The sequence below is a fragment of the Neolamprologus multifasciatus genome, chromosome 4 (genome assembly GCF_963576455.1).
Source record: "Neolamprologus multifasciatus chromosome 4, fNeoMul1.2, whole genome shotgun sequence".
In the NCBI taxonomy this organism is placed as follows: Eukaryota; Metazoa; Chordata; class Actinopteri; order Cichliformes; family Cichlidae; genus Neolamprologus; species Neolamprologus multifasciatus.
Window position 1 is genome coordinate 12,835,810 of NC_140442.1, and position 18,927 is coordinate 12,854,736.

Here is an 18,927-nt window from a genome sequence, read left to right on the forward strand (position 1 = left end):
GGCTGGTGAAGAATAACAAGCAGAGGGCTGGCCTGCAAGGCAGACCCAGAGACTAAGCCACGTGAGAGCGCAGCCAAATGCTTAGGAAAGACAGGGAGAGAAGAAAAAGATGAAGGGGAGAGAGAGGATGTGTGAAAGAAGGTAGGTATAACAGGCAGCGAAGGGATGGTGGGGAGGGGGGCAGCGATAGCAATCAGACACTACCACCTTGGCGTGTCTGTCCATGTCTAGGGTTTTGGTATGACTGTGAGTGGAGTCTAGGAAACTGTGCTAAAATTGGATTGTAAGTGACTTTCACTGTGGACTGCATCTGTCACCTGTTAACTCGCATGCAGGCATAATGCTACACAAGCATACTGTACATGTAGAAGTTGGCACACACACACACATGCACAGAGGACTTGTTAGTGCAGGGTGAACACTTCTTTTACCACGCTGAGTTGTTCCAATAATTCAACATTGTGTTTAGAGGCTGAAATATGTAATATGAGGTGTCCGGAACAACTCCAAAATAAGTGAAAAAGCATACTACAGCTCACAGATCAAAGTGGCCCATCCACACCATATAAGCTGATAAAAAAGAATTTGCATTGTCTGATTTTATTACGCCAGTGATAGTTTCAGCAAACCGCAAGAGAGCGGAGAGTAAAGAATATTTATCTGCACACACCATCTCGGAATGTTGAATGCAGTGTGAGATACAAATCGGAATAAATTTGATAATCCCTTGAACACAAGATGCTATGTTTCAAGGGAGATATGCAGCCAAATCAGTCCTGAATAAATCCATAGAAATGAGTTTGGAATATGAATAAAAATGAGCAATTGTGCTATTAGTTACAATTAAATGCCTCTAAAATGTCCTCATGTAGTAAGATACTTAAGGTTAAGATAAGGGAAAAAAAGAATTATTGCAGGCAAGCAAGGTTGCATTCCTCACCTGTATTCCAAGGAGAAACGTGTAAGCTCAGTACCATTGTAGATCCATTTGAATTCCAGGGGCCAGCTGCCCTCAGCCATGCAAGTAAGTACTAGGCGATTTCCCTCCAGGTGAACCTGGGTTTGAGGAGGCTCCATCTTAAAATAAGGTGGGACATCATCTATTAGAAAAAGAAAGAGGAGAAGAAGAAGAAGGAAAACTGAGTCATATAAAAACATAAAGGAAAAGACCAGTAAAAAGGAAGAAAAAGAAGGAAAAAGCGAAGCAGCTGAGTGAGGGTAGTAAAAATGGCAGTGATTCAGTAACCTCTGCGAGGAGACACAACACAATTTGAGCAATTCACAGGGAAAAAAAGAGGACTCAGAACAAGCTATTTCCATTTTTCTTCTGCACTGATTGGGAACTTGAAGGTCAACAGAAAAGCTTGCCAAAAAGCACACGGAATAAGTTGTTACCGCGAAAGCAGCTTACTCCTTTATTTCAAATTGAAATGTGCTGGCATAGAGGTAGAAGAGCAATTTGTGCAGCAGAAGAAGTGTAAATGAACACTTCCATACCTCTACATCAGTAAAAGAGGATGGGGAGGGAGACAAGCAAGAAGAGCGAGATGGAGGGAAGGGGGAAGAGGAATAGGCCAAAAGCAGATGGAGAAAAATACTGCGAAAAACAAGCAAGCTAGAGGTGGAGAGAGTGAGAAATTAGGAAGCTGCTTTAGAAAACACAAAGTTTCCCCATCTTAAAATCCTTTCTGTGACAAGATGAGTTATACTCTGTGGCTCCCTTCATTTATCTTTATAGTTCCCTAATGCAGCCAGATTATACAGGCCTCATCCGCAACACTGCACACAGCCAGTACAGCCACAAAAAGACTTTAAGGTGATATGCAAGGTCCAGGGCTGAGCTTGGAGACAAAGTGCTTTCATTTGAGCTGATGAAAAAGGCATGATCAGACCTATTGATCTGTCTGCCTCACGAGCCATGGGCGACACTGAGCTGATTGTGCCAGTGTTTGTGGCGGGCTAATTAAAGTCTGTATTAATAGCTGCAGTATGCCGCTGTGGCCTGGAGCATGCCTGGTTCTGTGTCTACTAGGTGAGTCACTCTCATGGCTGATTACTGGAGCCACCCTTGCTCTCTGCACCCATATGCAAGTTCACAGCCAAGATTTATGGCAGTAAATGCGGAGGATGGTGTGGCGGAACTGGGTGAACGCGAGGGCAGCCTTCGCTGGGCAGAGAAGGGGATACAGCAGATTGGACCTGATTGAAACAGAAAATAAAAGAAGGACTATGCACCTTTGTGTTTCGCGTCGGCAATCATGCTTGCCACAAATCACACACTATGCTTAGCTGCAGCTTAGTCCATTTTCTATCATACAAAAAGATCAAAACTTGCAATTTATTTTCTTCTTTTTTTTGATAAAACTACCTGGGTAATCCATTCTTTCTACCACCCTTACATGAACTTTTCAAAAACAAACACTGTTAAACCCAACAGCCACTTGAAACTGATCTTTGTCTGAGCCCAAATGGAGAAGCTGTCCCTATTTTTCCCCAGACACTAGCTGCTGAGTGGTGGCTTTGCTATAATTCTGTCCTCTAGTAAATGCATTTGTACTTGACACACACACACACACACATATCTGCACATACACACACAGAAAATCCCAAAACATACACTTATGGCTGAATAAACACACACCCAACCACTTCCAGCTGGTTTGGGGTTTTGGTGGCTATGTGCACTTAGCGGCGTGGCTCCATCAAAAAGCCACCATTAGAGACCTGCACATGCAAAACCTAAACTCACACATCGATCGTCTGGGGCAATACATAATACCGACTTACTGTTGTGAAATTGTGGCCTGCGGAATTGAGTGCCCTGTAATCACAACCGCAGTTACCTGTTTCAGCACCATTCATGCATTCACATTTTTTCTGCCTCATATGACACATTCACACAAACTCTAATAATGACTCCCCGAACACTGGTTATCTGTGGCACTTGTGACCAATTTCACATCTAGAGCAAAGTGTATATTTTCACGACCAAAGCCAGCACGAACAGGAAATAAGTCTTGCATGATATAAGTGTGCAGAATTTCTGCTGCGTACCCCAAGAAATGATTGCTATCCACACAAGACCCAGCTGAAGTGATCTTCTTTTTGAGACTCTGTAAGAACTTAAATGACCTGTGACCGCCAACAGTTCTTAATGCTGACAGAAGACAAGGTCAGCTCCTCCGAAGACTGGCCTCTGGGATCTAATGAGTTTCCAGTGGAGAACCTCTTGTCGGATGCGGATATCTCTCTCCCTCACTGTGCTTTCTGAACTTCACAGTGAAACACCGAAGACACATGCTGCTGATCCATGTTGGTGTCAGTGGTAGGCTCTGCATGTGTGGTGTCAATGGCAGGATTACATTTTCAAGTGTGTTTCTGTTTTCTTTGCATGGCAGAAAAATACACAAGTGTGAATACATGCGCTGTCATTGCATAAGTCAAGGTTAGGATAACTTTCTTTGCATGCGAAAATTGACACACATGCTCTTACAGGAGCACAAGGTTCTGTCAATACAGAGTGTGCACATTATAACACTCAGCATGTCAGGACTCAATGAAAAGTATTCTTCTTAATTCTTATTGTTTAGCAAGACAAATGTGCTTTGGCTTTGACATATCAGCACGATCCACTTCTCATCATCAGTCTAAATAGGTTCGTCTTGCCCAGCAATGAATACTAAAAAGAATACTTAGCAGCGAGTGCGGGTTTTCTGTTTGTTTTCACATTTGATAGGCACAATAGAGCTTTAAGATTTGGGGTTCAGTGTACCGCACCTGTGTATTATATCTTACAACCCTCTCGTGTCACAGGTAATATTTCTCTTAGGGGTCATCTCTTTTTTAAACCACAGTGGCCTTGTGGAGCAAATTCTACAGTATAATAGACTTTCACACACATATTATATCCACTGCATTCAGAAAGTGTTCAGCTTTCTTATAGCTCAATGCTAAAATTTCTTCATGCCTAAATTCATTTTTTTTTATCACTCCTCACAAATCACCCAGAAAGACAAAGAGAACTTTAAAAGCGTTCTTAAAACATTAAAAGAAAAAGCACACAAAACCATTATAGACCCCTTGCTATGACAAAAGATGTGAATTAGGTTTGGATTTGGCATGTGCATAAAATGTAACTTCAATCTCTCATTTTTTTTGCTTGATTCTCTGTGCTTCAGTGAAAAATTCCAGGAGTGGCCTTCAAAAGACCTAAACATAAGACATCAGTAGAATATATGATATTTCCCAGAACTTGGCCTAAACTGAGTAATCAAGGAAGAAGAACCCTCGGAGGAGAGGTGACATAGAACCCCAACATCTACTTCTTTGGTCCAGTGTGAAGGTGGGAGAAACAACACTGCACTGATTTTGGGGTTTTGGGGTTTTTTTATGGTAGTGTGAGGAGACAGATGAAGTCTCTTCTCGTTGAAAAACATAACAGCAAGCTTTGATGTTGCAAAAGATTACCTAAGGGAGTCTCAGGACGTGATAAACAAGATTCTCTGGTCAGATAAAACCAGACGTTTTTTAGCCTCAGTTCCTAACGTTACATTCTGAGGACACCATACACATAGGCTAGGCTCATTACCTGCTTGATACCATCCCAACAGTGAAGAATAATGGGGGCAGCATCGTGTTGGTCATGGCTGATAAGATGCTATGGAAAACAAGTCAGAGTGTCCTTAATGCAAACCTGTTCCAGAGGATCTCAGAATATAAGTGTTTAAGGAAGCTGAAATGTTCTTTTCTTCCAGAGACTGGAATTAACCAGAGAACAGTTCCCTTCCTATGAAGCATGAAGTGATAGTGACAGGTGCACAACATTGTTACCTGCAGGTTTCAAGTCCAGATGGAAAGCTAGGGGAAATTCCTTATAGAGGAACAATTCTTACACCACTATGACCAGAGGTAAAAGCTAACTGAAGCAAGCAGGTCTATGGATGAGCGAAAACTGGCATGGAAGGACCAGGAGGGCTTTGATAATGTGGCTGCTGTGCAGAGCAGCTGCCCCTAACAGTCAGTCTGCACCACCACAGCCCATTCACCACAGATATAAAAACACCTTATTCTAACCTGACAGCTGAGGTTGAATGGTGGCATGGCTCCAGCCGGGTCCCCCGCTGCATACACAGAATTTTAATGGCAGTGAGACAAAGACCACAGGCACTGGGGTAGCTTTATAAACCAAAGGCCATTGTGCTCCCCATTGCACCATGCTGGCATGCAATCACACAAACGGTGTTCACATTCAGCTTTTGTCTTATATTCATTCTCTAGCTTTTTTTTTTTTTGCCTAACCTTCTTACCCCAGCTCCACACCAGCAGCAGGGAGCTCTTCTGACCTCTGTTTAATCCTCAGCCACCTGCATTTGAGCCGACGTAACAGCATCCTAGCTGGCACTTGGCTCAAATGCATCTCTGATATTCAGCTATAGTGGTTAGCGGTGCCTGTTTCCTTTGAAGGCCCATTTGTATTCATTTCTCACTCTACCTTGGAATCTCAACACAAATGCACTCATACTGTATATGTGTGTATAACTTCCCACCTTCAGTCCACCCATGGTGCATCATGTCATCCTGGAAAATTTAGAGCTGTCATTTAGGCTCTTGAATTGGACCTTAAGATACGAAATGGGTCATGGTTACCCTCTGATGGGGGTTATGCAACTGTCATGGCTATGACCTTGGCCTAGTAATGGGATGGTGTAAGGGCGTGGGTTGCGGGGGTGATGGAGAGGGGTTAAAAGCATTTTGAAAGCTGATGAAGCTCTTCCCTTATGAATTCGCACATACAGAAGAACACTGACACACATGTATAATAGATCGTCTTAATATGGTGCTTCACGAGTTGAGATAAGAATGCTGGAGTGAGGATACAGAGCTCTTTAGAAGTCACACAAGCGCACACTCCTAAAAGGTGTATATACCCCCACCATCACCACCACCCTGCCCACCTGCCCTTCGGAGCGTGGTTGGTTCTGAAGGTGAGGTTGATCATGAGGTGCCGTCACCGTGACAGCAGGTACCTTGTCGATTTACACTCTATCACCTAGTCGAGTCAGAAAGCAGACCGACACTAAAGGAAGAATTAAGCAAGCGATTGAGTGGGAGAATACAGAGAGAAGGAAGCGAGAGTGGCATTGAAACAGATGGTAAAAAGAAACACAGTGCTTAATGATAATGTCAAAGGCAGATTGAGAATTGGTGTAAAGAAATGATGAGATGAGGAAAGTGACAGTAGGGAGGAGAGCAATGAAAAGATTGAGGAGTGTGTCCTCCAACACAAGGCACCAAGGTGAAGTGACCCATTACAGCAGAAGTCAAGCAAGCACGGCAGACCTGAAACAGGAAGACGAGATGAAGAGCCTTCATTTAGAGAAATGGCCCATAGTTCAACATCTGTATGTGGTATTTGATAGGTTGATGTCCACCCACAACTCCTGCTTACGCTCTTTTGTTCGCAATCCAGAATGAACAAGCCCCCTATGAGATCTTATGCTGTGGAAATATAGAACCCGTGACATGCTATTTAAAGCTCATATACTCCTATAATTATGCTCTCTGCTTGGAGGAGGAAATAAAGAGGGACTATGGATTTTTCATGTTAAGTTGATCTGAATTTTTGAATTTTTTTTTTCTTTTTGATGCAGCGCCCGCTTTGATGTTGCAGAAAGAGTCCTCAGGTTGCTACAGATGAAATGCTGCCTGCATCCCAGCTGTGTTTAGTGGATTGCCATGGGTTAATTGATGTGTAATTGATGTGATTAATTGAGGTGTAATGTACCGCGGTGACGTGTCTGGGATCCTACCCGCTGCAGGGCCCGTGTGTGTGTGTGTGTGTGTGTGTGTGTGTGTGTGTTGAGGTGTGCCTGTGTGTCTACAGGAGGCTAGAGCAACACAATTAGAAGCAGTAGCATCCAGCCAACAAATGGAGATTTAATTAGGAGTGAAGACGGAGCGGGAGGCCAGTCAATGGGCAGCAGATTGAATTATCTGGACACACACTCCAGCCGGCAGCGTGGACAAATTCACAGTCACACACACACTCAAACGCACACACCCTTTCTGTTTGGAATTCTTCCCTGTTTGCCTCACTGCTCCGCTGAGTGCTTTCCTCTACCTCTCTGCTATGCTCTGCCTGTCTCAAACTATCTTCCTCTTTTTGATTTCCTCCTCCTTTTTTTCCTCTTCCCATCTTAAGTTTCTTTTCTTTTTTTTCTCCCCCCTTTCCCCACAATAACAGTTTCCTTTCTGCATGTTGTGACTATCTCTCCTTCTCGGCAGCCTTGATCTCTCCCAGTACAGTCGTTTTCATACTTTCTTTCCCTGGCCTCTCATCAGTTGTCATCTCTCACACACTCTTACTCTCCATGTCCCTTCCTTCTGAGCTCTCTGCCAAGATGTCTCTCCATCTTTTTATGTCTCTTTGCACCCCTCCTCACTCTGTATCCTCTATCCTTTAGTCCCACTCTCTCTCACTTTCCTTACCAGTGTTACTGAGTCACTAGCAGTATATTGTATGGCGTACCGAGGGACATGTCTGTGATATCCAGGAGCCTAATTAGCAAGTCCAGCTCCTGGCAGAGAACACGGCACGCAGAGGAGCACAGGCACAAGGCCCGGCATCAATTAATGAGACCTCGCACACCCACAACCACCATTACACACCCTCTGCAGCATCGAGTCTCTAGTCAGCTCAACCTTGTCCGATGAGCAGTAGAGGAAACCGCAGATGAACAACTGTAGCTAGATTTAAGAAAGTTGTGTCTTTAATCATCAAGGGATAGTCATAGCGCTGTATAAGATAAAGCTGGGAATCCTCCCTGACTTTGTGGCACTCAAACAAGATTTATGCACTGCAGCAGCGAGCTGTGAACATAGCCTCGCATCCAACAAATCAATGTATCATAGAAATGTACGCTAGACACAAGGCAATTTCTTCCTTTCAAAGGACAAAATATATGAAACTGTTTTGGTCTTAAGGAAGTGAGGTTTGGAGAACTCTTTTGGGTTCAGTGCAATGGGAAATGATCCAGACTTCCCACCTGGTGTAGTGTGACTGACATCACAGTATTATTTCCCAGCTGTGACAGACAGCCTCTACAGTTTGGGGGAAGAAGTGAGCCTTTGTGCGCAAGATCACATAAACGTATCGTTATGACTTTCCCTTTTTTTCCCCTACCCACTAGAGAGAAGGCAGGTGGTTGTAGGTGGCAGAAATAGGTACACATTTTTACTTGATCTCTGTGAGAACTAATTGATATTTTTCAAAAATAAACCCAGAGAAATAGATAAATGCCAGTAAGTGAAACAAGGAGCAAATACAAGAAGAAAAAAAAAGGATTGTAAGAGCATCATTGAGAACAGGAAGAGCGGTAGTCTTTTCTCGGGGAATGAGAAGGTTGAAAACAGGCCTAAGTGAATTGAAAAAAAGAAAGTAGGGCGAAGACTAATGGAATAAATAAATAAAATAAGCAAGTGCGTTGAAATGTGAATTCTACAGGGCCCCGGGTCATTAGAGTTAATACTGTGCATAATGCCATCTGCTGTGATTGTTTACACTAGGCTGGATAATTAGATCCTAATTAGTAGATGGTATGGTGGGGGAAACATTATTTCACACGCACTGAGACAGAGATAATCAGATCCACCTGCAATGCTGCCTTGCCTGTCCATCTTGGGACCCGTGGGCAGCTCAGCAAAGATGCAGCTATTAGACAAGTCTTGATTTAATTGCTTGATGCGTTAAACAAATCTGGGCCATTTCCCCTCATCATTAACATACAGATAAACTTGTACGCTTTTGGACTCACTCTCTTAACAATCTGAAAACCGGTGTGGTACTTGTACGCCGCTGTCCCTCACGCTCCTGTGTGTAAAGGTGTGTCCCTGTGCATAAAAATGTGTGCTCACATTCTCAACGTCGCGTGCGTGTGACAGTGTGTCTTTAAGATAAAGACACCAGAATTTTTATGAGGCTGAATGCGTGGACTCAAACTGCCATGTCCCATCCGTGCTTTTCTCCCCAACCAAACCCTTTGAACCTCTGAATGGGAGCGATGCAACTGGCATGCTAATAGTGTTTTGCTAAGTGCGAGGTATCACGGTGCCTGCCATTATAATATATGCGCGTGGAATAGCTGGTGATTGTGATTCTTATCAGTGTGGCAGAGTGCATGGGCGCCAAGCAGTGAATGGCAGGGGCTGGCAGTAAATGTTAATGGCAGAGAGCAGCTGACAGAAAAAAGAATTATTATCTCCCTTCATTACATTTACACGGCCTGCCTGTCTGTCTCCCTTCCTTCCGCTGAGCCTAGGAGTGAACAGCAATCAGTGTTGGCAATGCTTTATTTACCTGTTTTGCAGAGAACAAACACCTTCTTTGGTGTGAATGCATAATCCACTCAGGGACTAGGAGTTTCTCACACTTACGATAGGTCAAACAGACTCGATTACTTGTGAGCAATAACGGGTCTTTGACGGGAAAGAGTCACAGCTATTATATTAGAAGAGCCAGAGAGTGTATGGAAGGTGGAATACATGCTTGTTTTCATGTTTTCTAATTTTGGTAAGTCTGACGTGTAGCAGATGCTCCCACGGGGTGCCCTGTGCTCCTACTAGGCAGTCTGTGGGAGCACAGAGCCCCTGTTCCTAATTGAGACCTCTGGAATGTAAGAGCTGACAGAACGGAGCTTGTCACATCACTCCCTGCCCAGAACACAATAAAGAGAGGCCCACGACCATTATTTTCTTCCAACATCCAAGCTGCTGTAGACCACCAAGTACTTCTCTGTGTGGTGTGACAGCTCACCCCTCCCCCCCAATTTTGAGTTCCTTCAGATGGCCACTCAAAACTGCCAGCCTCCGTGCAGGTCACTCATCTGACCTTTGAGACATCAACACAGTTCTCTTCGCCGGTTCTTTTCTCTGAAGTGCACGCGCACCTCAAGCGGGAGGGAACACAGAGGAGAAACACAGCTCTGTGGCACTGTCTGAAGACAGGCAGCCAGCACTACGCCAGCAGGCAGACAAAGATCTGAATGCACTGACATTATGCTAATGGTAGCGTTTGGCTGGTTCTTACATGACTTCACACCACATTGCTCATCTCAATTACCCGATACAGTAACGGGTGCTGAGTGGGAAGCGTGCAACTTGAACAAAGCTGGAAAATTTCGCAGTCATAAATACTAATTGTTTCGCGCTCTTCTTGACAATCCTTTAAGATTGTTGTAGTGCCTTGTTAAAACTGCTGCGCATAACAACGTCCTATGTGAATACTGTAAATGTGTGCGTGCTTGCGAGTGAAATGATAATGATTAAACGCTTAATTTTTACAGACCACATAAGAAGATTAAAGATGTGTTTTTAATTTAGGTAATTTAAGGTAACAAAGCGGAATATCTGTCCTCTAAATTTGATTATACAGCATTTGTTACACACACACACACATATCTGTGTACCTTACCACCCATCTCCTTCAAAAATGCCTGTCATCGCTTCTCCTCATGATTAATGCAACAAGCCAGCATTTCTACTTGAAAAGATTGTGTCATTTTGATCTATAAATTGCAATCTACCTCACAGGAAAACCATACCCCTTAATCAATAGCTTTTTTATAACACTCACAGCATAACTACAGCTTTGAGCCCGGTGCCAACAATGCTATCTAATATATGAGGCTGATGATGTTTTTCTAATTATACACTTAAACCCGCACTCAAAACATCGCTCCAAGTGCTGCAGTGATATTGGCAAGGATGTTTTCTTCCATTTTGGAAAACAGCAAAGATTAAAAACCAGAATCCAGCCTGTCCCGTCCTAAACCTTTAACTCTCTGCACTGCAACATACCCAGTTCCCATGCAAAGGAATGTTGAGTGGAAAGGTGCTAGGAAGTTTTAAATTTCTGAAAGTAAAAACCAAGGTTAGCTCTATTTGTGGCACAGTCTTATACATATGCAAGTAGCACTTTATGTACAAAAAGGAATTACAACCACAGCAATTTTAGTCTTCACACAATGTCATGTATATCCTGAAGGTTATCGTTAGAAATTACATAAATTTAAATAGCAACACCATCTTTCATCAGGTTAATGTATTCAGTGAGCATTTTTTTTCACCGCTGTGTTATTGAAATGTTCCCACCAGTGCTCTTAACACGCCAGTGTAAAAAAAATCATGTTGGCAATTCTCTGAACTTTCTCCGCCTCTAAGGACCTACAAAGTGGAGGGATTGACTGCTGTTGGCTGCAATAGCGCACTGAAATATGTGCAGACGATCAAGCAGATATGGCATAATGTTACTGGCGCCCAAGCAAAGGCATGAGTGATTTGAAGGCTTAATGTGGCCCTCCACACCACACAGAGTTATAGCTTGTGATTTGCATCATAAACGTCTGTTAAATTTCCACTTTTGGAAATGAATATCGTTAAATGACAACCTGACAGGGAGCCAGATGGGGGAGGTAGGAGTGACACTTTTTTTGCATTCATATTTTCCACTCATGATGGGACCTAATTCCATATTACTACATCTATAAGCCGTGCATAAATACACATCAAATAGTGCATTTTTCAAACCTCATAATCCCTGGATAATCTTCATCTACAATATGAGCAGCACTAAATTGGAGAGAAGATTTGCAAATGAACATATTTACATCAGTCCCATTAGTGAGACACTGAGGAGATACTGCACAGAGATCTGCTGCTGCTTTGAAATGCCTGTAGGGACTTAAGAATTTTATTAGAAGCACTTTAACTTATCATGCCATGGTAAGTAATGCGCTTTAATACACATATAATGCTTTGGATTACAACTCTGGATATTAATAAATCATCAGTTTTTTTTATTTATTATTGCTCTTTTAACATATTGAGTAAATGAAGTGCTTTAATGAGTAGCATGGATTCAAGGACTTTTTGTGCTTCACTGCATGTGCGTCTGTGTGTGTGTGAGAGAGAGATGTGGCAGTAATAGTAGAAGTGTTCACGTTCATTTGAGTTTTAGATCATATCTGCTCAGCCAATCACATGGATGCATTTGGACATGAAAACTGTAGACATGTTCAAGATGACCTGTTTAAGTTCAGACCGAGCATCATAACGAGGAACAAAAGTGATTTAAATTACTTTCAATATCGGATAGCTGTTGGTGGGCTGGCCTGAGCAGTTCAGAAACTGCTGATCTACTGGGATTTTCCCACACAGCTGTCTGAAGTGTTTATACAGAATAGTGTGAAAAAGAGAAAAAGGTATGCTGTGTTGGGGGTCCAACCCACTTTTAGCAAGGTGCACCTAATAAAGTGTCCAGTAAGTGTATAGAAGCTGTGACAGTGCGTGTAAGTACATATCTTTCTATAAGGTGCTAATGTATATTTGAATTGCTGATCAGACTAAAGGGATGTGCAAGTAGTCGACAGCTCTTTAATGACAGACAGATCAAAGCCTATCATGCTCCGCTTTGAGATGAAAGGGATCATTAGCTGCGGGTCAACAAGTCATTATCAATGAGCAAGCTACCCATGTGGCATGTTTACTCTGCTTTGTGTGCACATGCGTGTGCATGTGTTCATGTGCCTTCAGATGCTCATCACAAACATCCATATTGCTCTCTGATCTCTGCACAGCATGTGGGAGGTTCACTGGTCTCTCCTGGGGCCCATTTCCCCACAGACAAATGCCGTTCCAGCAGTGAGAGCTAGCCTCATCTATTGTACCTCCTGCCTCCATCAACTCACTTTCCATCTATTACGACCCAACAGTCCGATCTTCATGGCTGAAGCTCATTGTAAAACCCTAGCCTTGCTGATTCAATAGGCTCTGGAGGGTTCTGACAATGACCAATTCACTCATGACTATTATTCATCACAAAACCTTTCCAGCTCTCCAATAAAATCCACCACCCACCTTTCCTACTCTGTTTGGTATGCTGTAACAATCCATCACTTCCAAATGTTCTGTTGCCCCTGTCGGATGTAGCATGCACACACAAACACACGTTTACACATGCACATAACTTTTCTCATACAACTCCACTCAACAAACTCTTTCTCACCTCAGAAATTGCTATTTTGGTGCAGGGCTATTCCTTCCCTCAGCAGTTTCACATAAATTCTTTCTTCCTTTACAAACATTCGCTCCTGGCTTCTTTCTATCATCCACCCTTCTCAACCGCAAACTGCTCTTTTCCACTGCCAACCCTGTCTCTCACCCTCCCTCTCACCTTCAGATGCCACCCATCCACTGCCTCCATGCCTGACTGCTTTGACAGGCCTAAGACTCAAGCGGGGGAGATTTGATCCCTTCCAGAAGTGAAGCTCTGGCAGTGGGGTCCACTCTCCAACCGCTGGACGTAGAGCCCTGAGCCACCAATTAAAAAGTCATGAAGGCTTTTAGGGCCGTGCAGGACTGTATTTTGCCACTCTGCTGAGGATTGGCTGCCTGAAAATAGTCTTTGTGTTCCTGAGACAACAGTAGAATATGCAGGGGGTGGGGGTTGAGTAGATGCGGGTTAACAGAGCAGCAGTGCGTGGGCCACTTCGCTCTCCCTTGTGCTCTTAAGCAGCACTCTCCCGGCCCTTCATTTCCTCAGATTGGATGAAACACCCACTGTTTATATGTATGGTTCATCACTGGCCCCTATATGAGCGCTGCATATAGGTTTCTAGTGGTGTGAGAGTACAATTGCCTTAACTCATGAGGGTCCCCACTTCCTTTCCATCACATCAACAACAGACTGAGCTACAAGAGGTTACATCCAAGGTTTATGCCTTATAACAACATACATTTTTTCTGATAGTAACTAGCGTACTATGGCATTCTTTTAAGATGAATAAATATGCACAAAGAAAATGTAAGCTTGTATGTCATCCAATCATTTGTTTTAAAAATGAGCTCACAAATTAAGCAGGTGACCATTTGTGTCACACTTTTCCACGGAAACCGGCTATATACAACATTGCACATGTGAAACAAGATGTTAATGCACTGTGAAAAAACCGACTGGCCTTCCACAATTAGTTTAGTCTCACCAACAGCAACCATCCATACCACTGTCACAAACAGCAGCCAGCCGTTAATGGACTCAATAAAACTTTGCAAATATTTACAGGACAAGAGAGCCTCAAGGCAATCAATTCCAATCTATAGAACGATGGAAGGTTCTTCTGTGGCTATGTTTCAGGTTAGAGAAATCAATAAAGTCAGCTTTGGATAAAAAACAGGAAAACAAAAATAAAGAAATAACACCTGTAGTTATGACTGTGCCCTTCAGTCTTCCACTCCTAGGTCCTGTTCTTCCTTTCTTCATCCTGACCCTTGTGTTGGTTCTTCTTTATTCCTCCAAAGTTGTCCAAGTTTGACATCAGCGGGTGTGACTCCCAGCAGGTAGCGGGAGCCGCGGGGAGTGCACACAGTGAGGTATTGGGAGACAGCTTTTGAAGAAGGAAGCAGGTAGTGGATGTGACAGGCTGTTGAAAGCCAGGAAGATAACAGCATCTGCTTCCGGAAGTCTTAACAGGTAGAAAGTAAATTATAGGGTGGTTGCAGGATGGATTGGAGGGGTGAGAAGGCCAGGCGAATTCTCTGGATAATGGGATATAAAAACAATGTTGCTCGGTTTCTGCATACATTCACAGCCAACAAGGATGGCAGGCTGAGTGACAGAAGTGCAGAAACACTACAGAGAATGAGAAAGAAGGGTATATTAAAAACAGATTGCTTCCATTTCTCTCCGGGGGCAGATTTTTTTATGCACAAGGTTGTAATCCCTACTTTATGTTCTGTAGTAACTAGCTCGATAAAATACATCAACCCAGCACATTAAAAGTGAATAAAATGGAGTATATAAAAGTGTGTCAGGGTGGCAGGAATCTATAGAAGTCAAAACCCCCAGGGTGATTGCTGATTTATTGATGCATTGATGCCTGCTAATACACTGACGAGTTCAGCAACTTTTCATAAATAGGCAATAATGTCAGGATTTCCTTTGCTAGTCTACTAGTCTAGTCTAGTTTACCAAGTCTCATGCAGCTCCCCGATCTTCAGCCTAACGATCAGGTAGTTGGAGGCAAAGAATGAACTGATCATAAAGAGACTGTTTCCCTCTGATGCCACTCTGTTTTTACTCTCTCGCACACAACAATCCTCAAGAGAAGGAGGGAGGTTCACAGGGAGCTACGGCGTCTGCCAGCGGCCAACAGCGTCTGTTTAACAAATCCAACCTCCCTTTCCGGTAACATGCATGTGGGGAAAGTGAGTGTACATTAAATAGCCACACAAAAACCCTCTGGTGGCCAGATTTAACATAAATGGATCATTCTCAGAGCAGCTGGAAGGCTGTACAAACAGTGCTTCTCAAGGGCATACTGCACAACAAGTGCACGGATAACAGTGGAGCAGCATGTGACTGTACATATCACAAAGTATCCCACTGCCCCAGGGCTTGAAAACCTGGTTGAATGCTTCATCACCTAAAGTGAGTGTATGTGAGTTACCGCACAGATAAATCAGGCAGATATGTGCATAAATCAAGTGTTACCAACAGTTTATATTTTGCACCGTGTGTGTCAAGGAGATATGAATACTGCATGGTTCGCACTCTGAAAAATGACTGCATCCTCATCTGATAGATATTTCACAGCATGGCTCAATTAATGGAATTTTTCAACTGAGCTGCAAGAGAAATCCATAAAACAGATCAAACTGAAAATGCACCGGACAGAAAGCGCGTGTATGTGTGTGCACAGTCTGTTTGAGTAAGAGAGGAAAGCAGAGAGACACTGACCACACAAACTTGAGGGTCCACTTGGCAAAGCACATGTGGTTATGACTGCCAACTTGTGAAAAATGTCAATTACTTTCTCTACATCTGAAACTTTTATGAATGCTTCTAGGCTGTATCAAAGCCTTCCACCTCACCAGCTCGCTCGAAAATGTTTTCTCTCAGAGAAAATCAGCTTTAATTATTAAAAGCGTGGCTTCAAGTTTATTAGTGTTTTTCAGGACTTCCTTCAAAATGCCGTCCAAGGAGATGTTGTGCATATCAAAACGATTCTATTGATTCTAACCTCCTTTCTTTGTTGCAAACAGACAGACTGTCAAAATCCTCAGATCTCCTGCCTTCAGTGAAAGGCTTGTGATGCATTACAAAGACAACTGTTTGCAGACACACAAGTCATAATAATAAGGAATGATGCTAGTGATCAAAGCTTGGAAATAGCAGGTGGTCTTTTAGTTGGCCACACAGGGATTCCGATCTTTTGACCCCACCGTGACTTGACCCAGCCTCATAGCCTTCTCTACAGCAGAGAGCTGTATAGCTTTCCCAGCAATGCATCAGATAGACAGAGAAACAGACAGGCATGATCTTTATACTTGTATAAGCAAGACTGTTTTAATCCCTTCAGGATCAAAGGCAGCTGCAAACTTTGCCTCCCTTTCATTAGGGTGTGACAGAAACCCTCCCTTTTATTCAGGACTGAACGGCCAGGTTTGATCAATCAATAGCAGTCCACTAACTTCGGCTTAAGTGGCCCTGGTCTAATCATTCCTTTCTGAAAAATGGAGGATGAGGTGGTGGGATCAGACACACTCCTGCACTGTTTCATCAAAACAGCCTCTGGTCTGGGAATGAGTCAAATTATACCATGCTTTGTTATGTTCTGTTTCAGCAGAAAATCTGCTGCCTGACAAGCAGAACCTAAGACTTTAAGTCCCACAACTCAAAAAAATGAAACTCAGAATTCTGGTGAAAGGGCAGAATAGGGATCAGCCAAGCTGTTAGAGTGGCTAACAACTGGGCTGCTGTCTGACTTTGCTATTGTTGCTCACTGGAGGAATGTAATCTTCTTAATCACAATCTAAACCTGCAGAACAATTGACCCATTTTCATATGCAGCTTCTTATCTCTCAATGCATGCCCATATCTCATTTAGAAGTGTTAGAAATCCCTTTTCAATCTAGGTGATCTCTTCTCACCAACCTGCCTCCACATTCCTCTAATCCACTCTGATATACTCTAATGCATATCAGCCAAACAGTGTCATGTTTATATACTGAGTAGCAAGTTCTGCTTTGCTATGCTATTCTGTCTATTCCTATCCGCACTCATCAGAAAAAAATGCAGGTTTTTCACTACGTTTTTCTATATACTTGTATTTAATTAAAGTGTAATATGTGTAATTGCTGTAATTACTCACTGGATCCTTTTTATACAAAAGTGCCTAGTACATTCCATAAATGTAAGCTCGACTTCACAGGGTGTATTTCAAACTCTGAAAACAAATTCAAGTATTACAGAAGGCTGGAAATAGATTTTCAAAATAATTCTAGAGTTTTAATTAAAGTTTAAATTTAAAAAAAAATTGTGAGTTATTGTGATACGCACCAGAGTCATAGATTTAAACTCACTTTTGAAACATTAAAAAGTCGCAATCCAAAACAAAAAAAGAACGCAATAGCATTAATCTGGACGAACCACACACCCACATTTGAACGCGATGAATGTGTGCATGTGTCTCAGTATAGTGCATATAACATAAATCAGTCATGATTTTTTGGCAGGTTTCCAGTGGAGTGAGTTTGACATATTTTCTGCACATATCGCACAAGGCAAAAAGCAAATGTCTAATGATTTTAGGTGCAAACAAGCAGCTGTGCTGAAATAGTAACCACATTGACATTTGAAGACATTTGAGGAGTATTTTGCTGACATCAAACACTTCCATGTACATATGTGCAAATGAGGTGATTTTAGACACAACAAATCTCCTGCTCATTCTTCTTCCTGGGGAAAACAATGACCTTTTGTCAAAGCAGCTGGCGTGTCTCAGTTAAACACACGGTGTCCTTTTGTTATGTTGCCCGATGCACTGGGTTATGGCTACTGGGTTATGGTCTGTCACTCCCAATGTGTCATTTTTCATTGTGCAGGGTTACTATTATAAAGAAGAGCATTGTAACAGCAATCAGTCTTTTTCTAAGCAAAAGTTTAGTTTTTAGTGATGAAGGAGTCCCTTAAAATCCCTAAAAAAGAACCCATTACTTTAAAATACCTAAACCGCATACTTTCTTTGGCCCAAACTTAAACAGTCAGTGAAACTAAGTGAAAAGGAAATAAATCTGCTGGTGAAACAAAGCATAAAAAAGAGACAAAGTGCAAAACAGAAGAATCCAAAGTGGACATCCAGTCCTGGTTGATAAACCAACAGGAGAGGTCTATAAAACATGATCATAATCATAAACATAATCTCTTGGTGTCTAATATTGCAGCGGCTGATGCATCAAGGTACTAATGAGATGCAGGTGGCGTCTAACAAAACAGCATTAAGTGACACCCTGGGAGAACAGTGCATTGACTGCTCCTACTAGAACCAGCTCAGTGTTCAAAGCAAATTAAAATCTCCGACCTTCATAAAAATTAAAAGACCTCCAAGCTTAGTTGGTCATCATTAACAATGCCTGTTTTTTGTTGTGCAGCATTTAGATTTGATTATTGTAATAATTAATTAATTTCCATTGATACTTGTTTATCTATTACTAAAAGTGTTATCATATATACAAGTCGACTATGTGTGCACAAGCCTGGTTTATATAATCCACGCATGTGTTGATCATTCTGACAGCAGAAGAAGGGTGTTGCTGAAGGATTACCATCGTGGTGGCAGACCGTCTGGAGATCAAAAAACGGTCTTTTGCCTTTACTGGATGCCAGTCTGTCTCCCCCTTCTTTCCCAATACTCAATTTCTTTCCCCCTCTCCCTCTCTGCATTCCTTCTCAATGGAATGAAAGGGGACGGGCTCTCTTCAGCGTGAGCAACGGTGGCATTATTGTCAGCGTGAGCTGCCTATCGCTGTCATGCGTCTGGCTGGACCCCTCCCGTCGGGCTGTCACCACGGTGTGAAGATGAGACGTGAAAACTT

At 42.7% G+C, this 18,927-nt stretch overlaps 1 protein-coding gene across 5 annotated transcripts in view; it reads right to left on the reverse strand.

Annotated features, from left to right (window-relative positions):
- LOC146519965 (protein sidekick-2-like) overlaps positions 1 to 18,927 on the reverse strand; it is an 84,839-nt gene that overhangs the window by 36,841 nt on the left and 29,071 nt on the right. For all 5 annotated transcript variants that reach the window (XM_085158320.1, XM_085158313.1, XM_085158314.1 and 2 more), the window contains exon 2: positions 941 to 1,100. In XM_085158320.1, the coding sequence (XP_085014446.1) occupies positions 941 to 1,100 (160 nt within the window). The remainder of the gene's footprint in view (positions 1 to 940; positions 1,101 to 18,927) is intronic.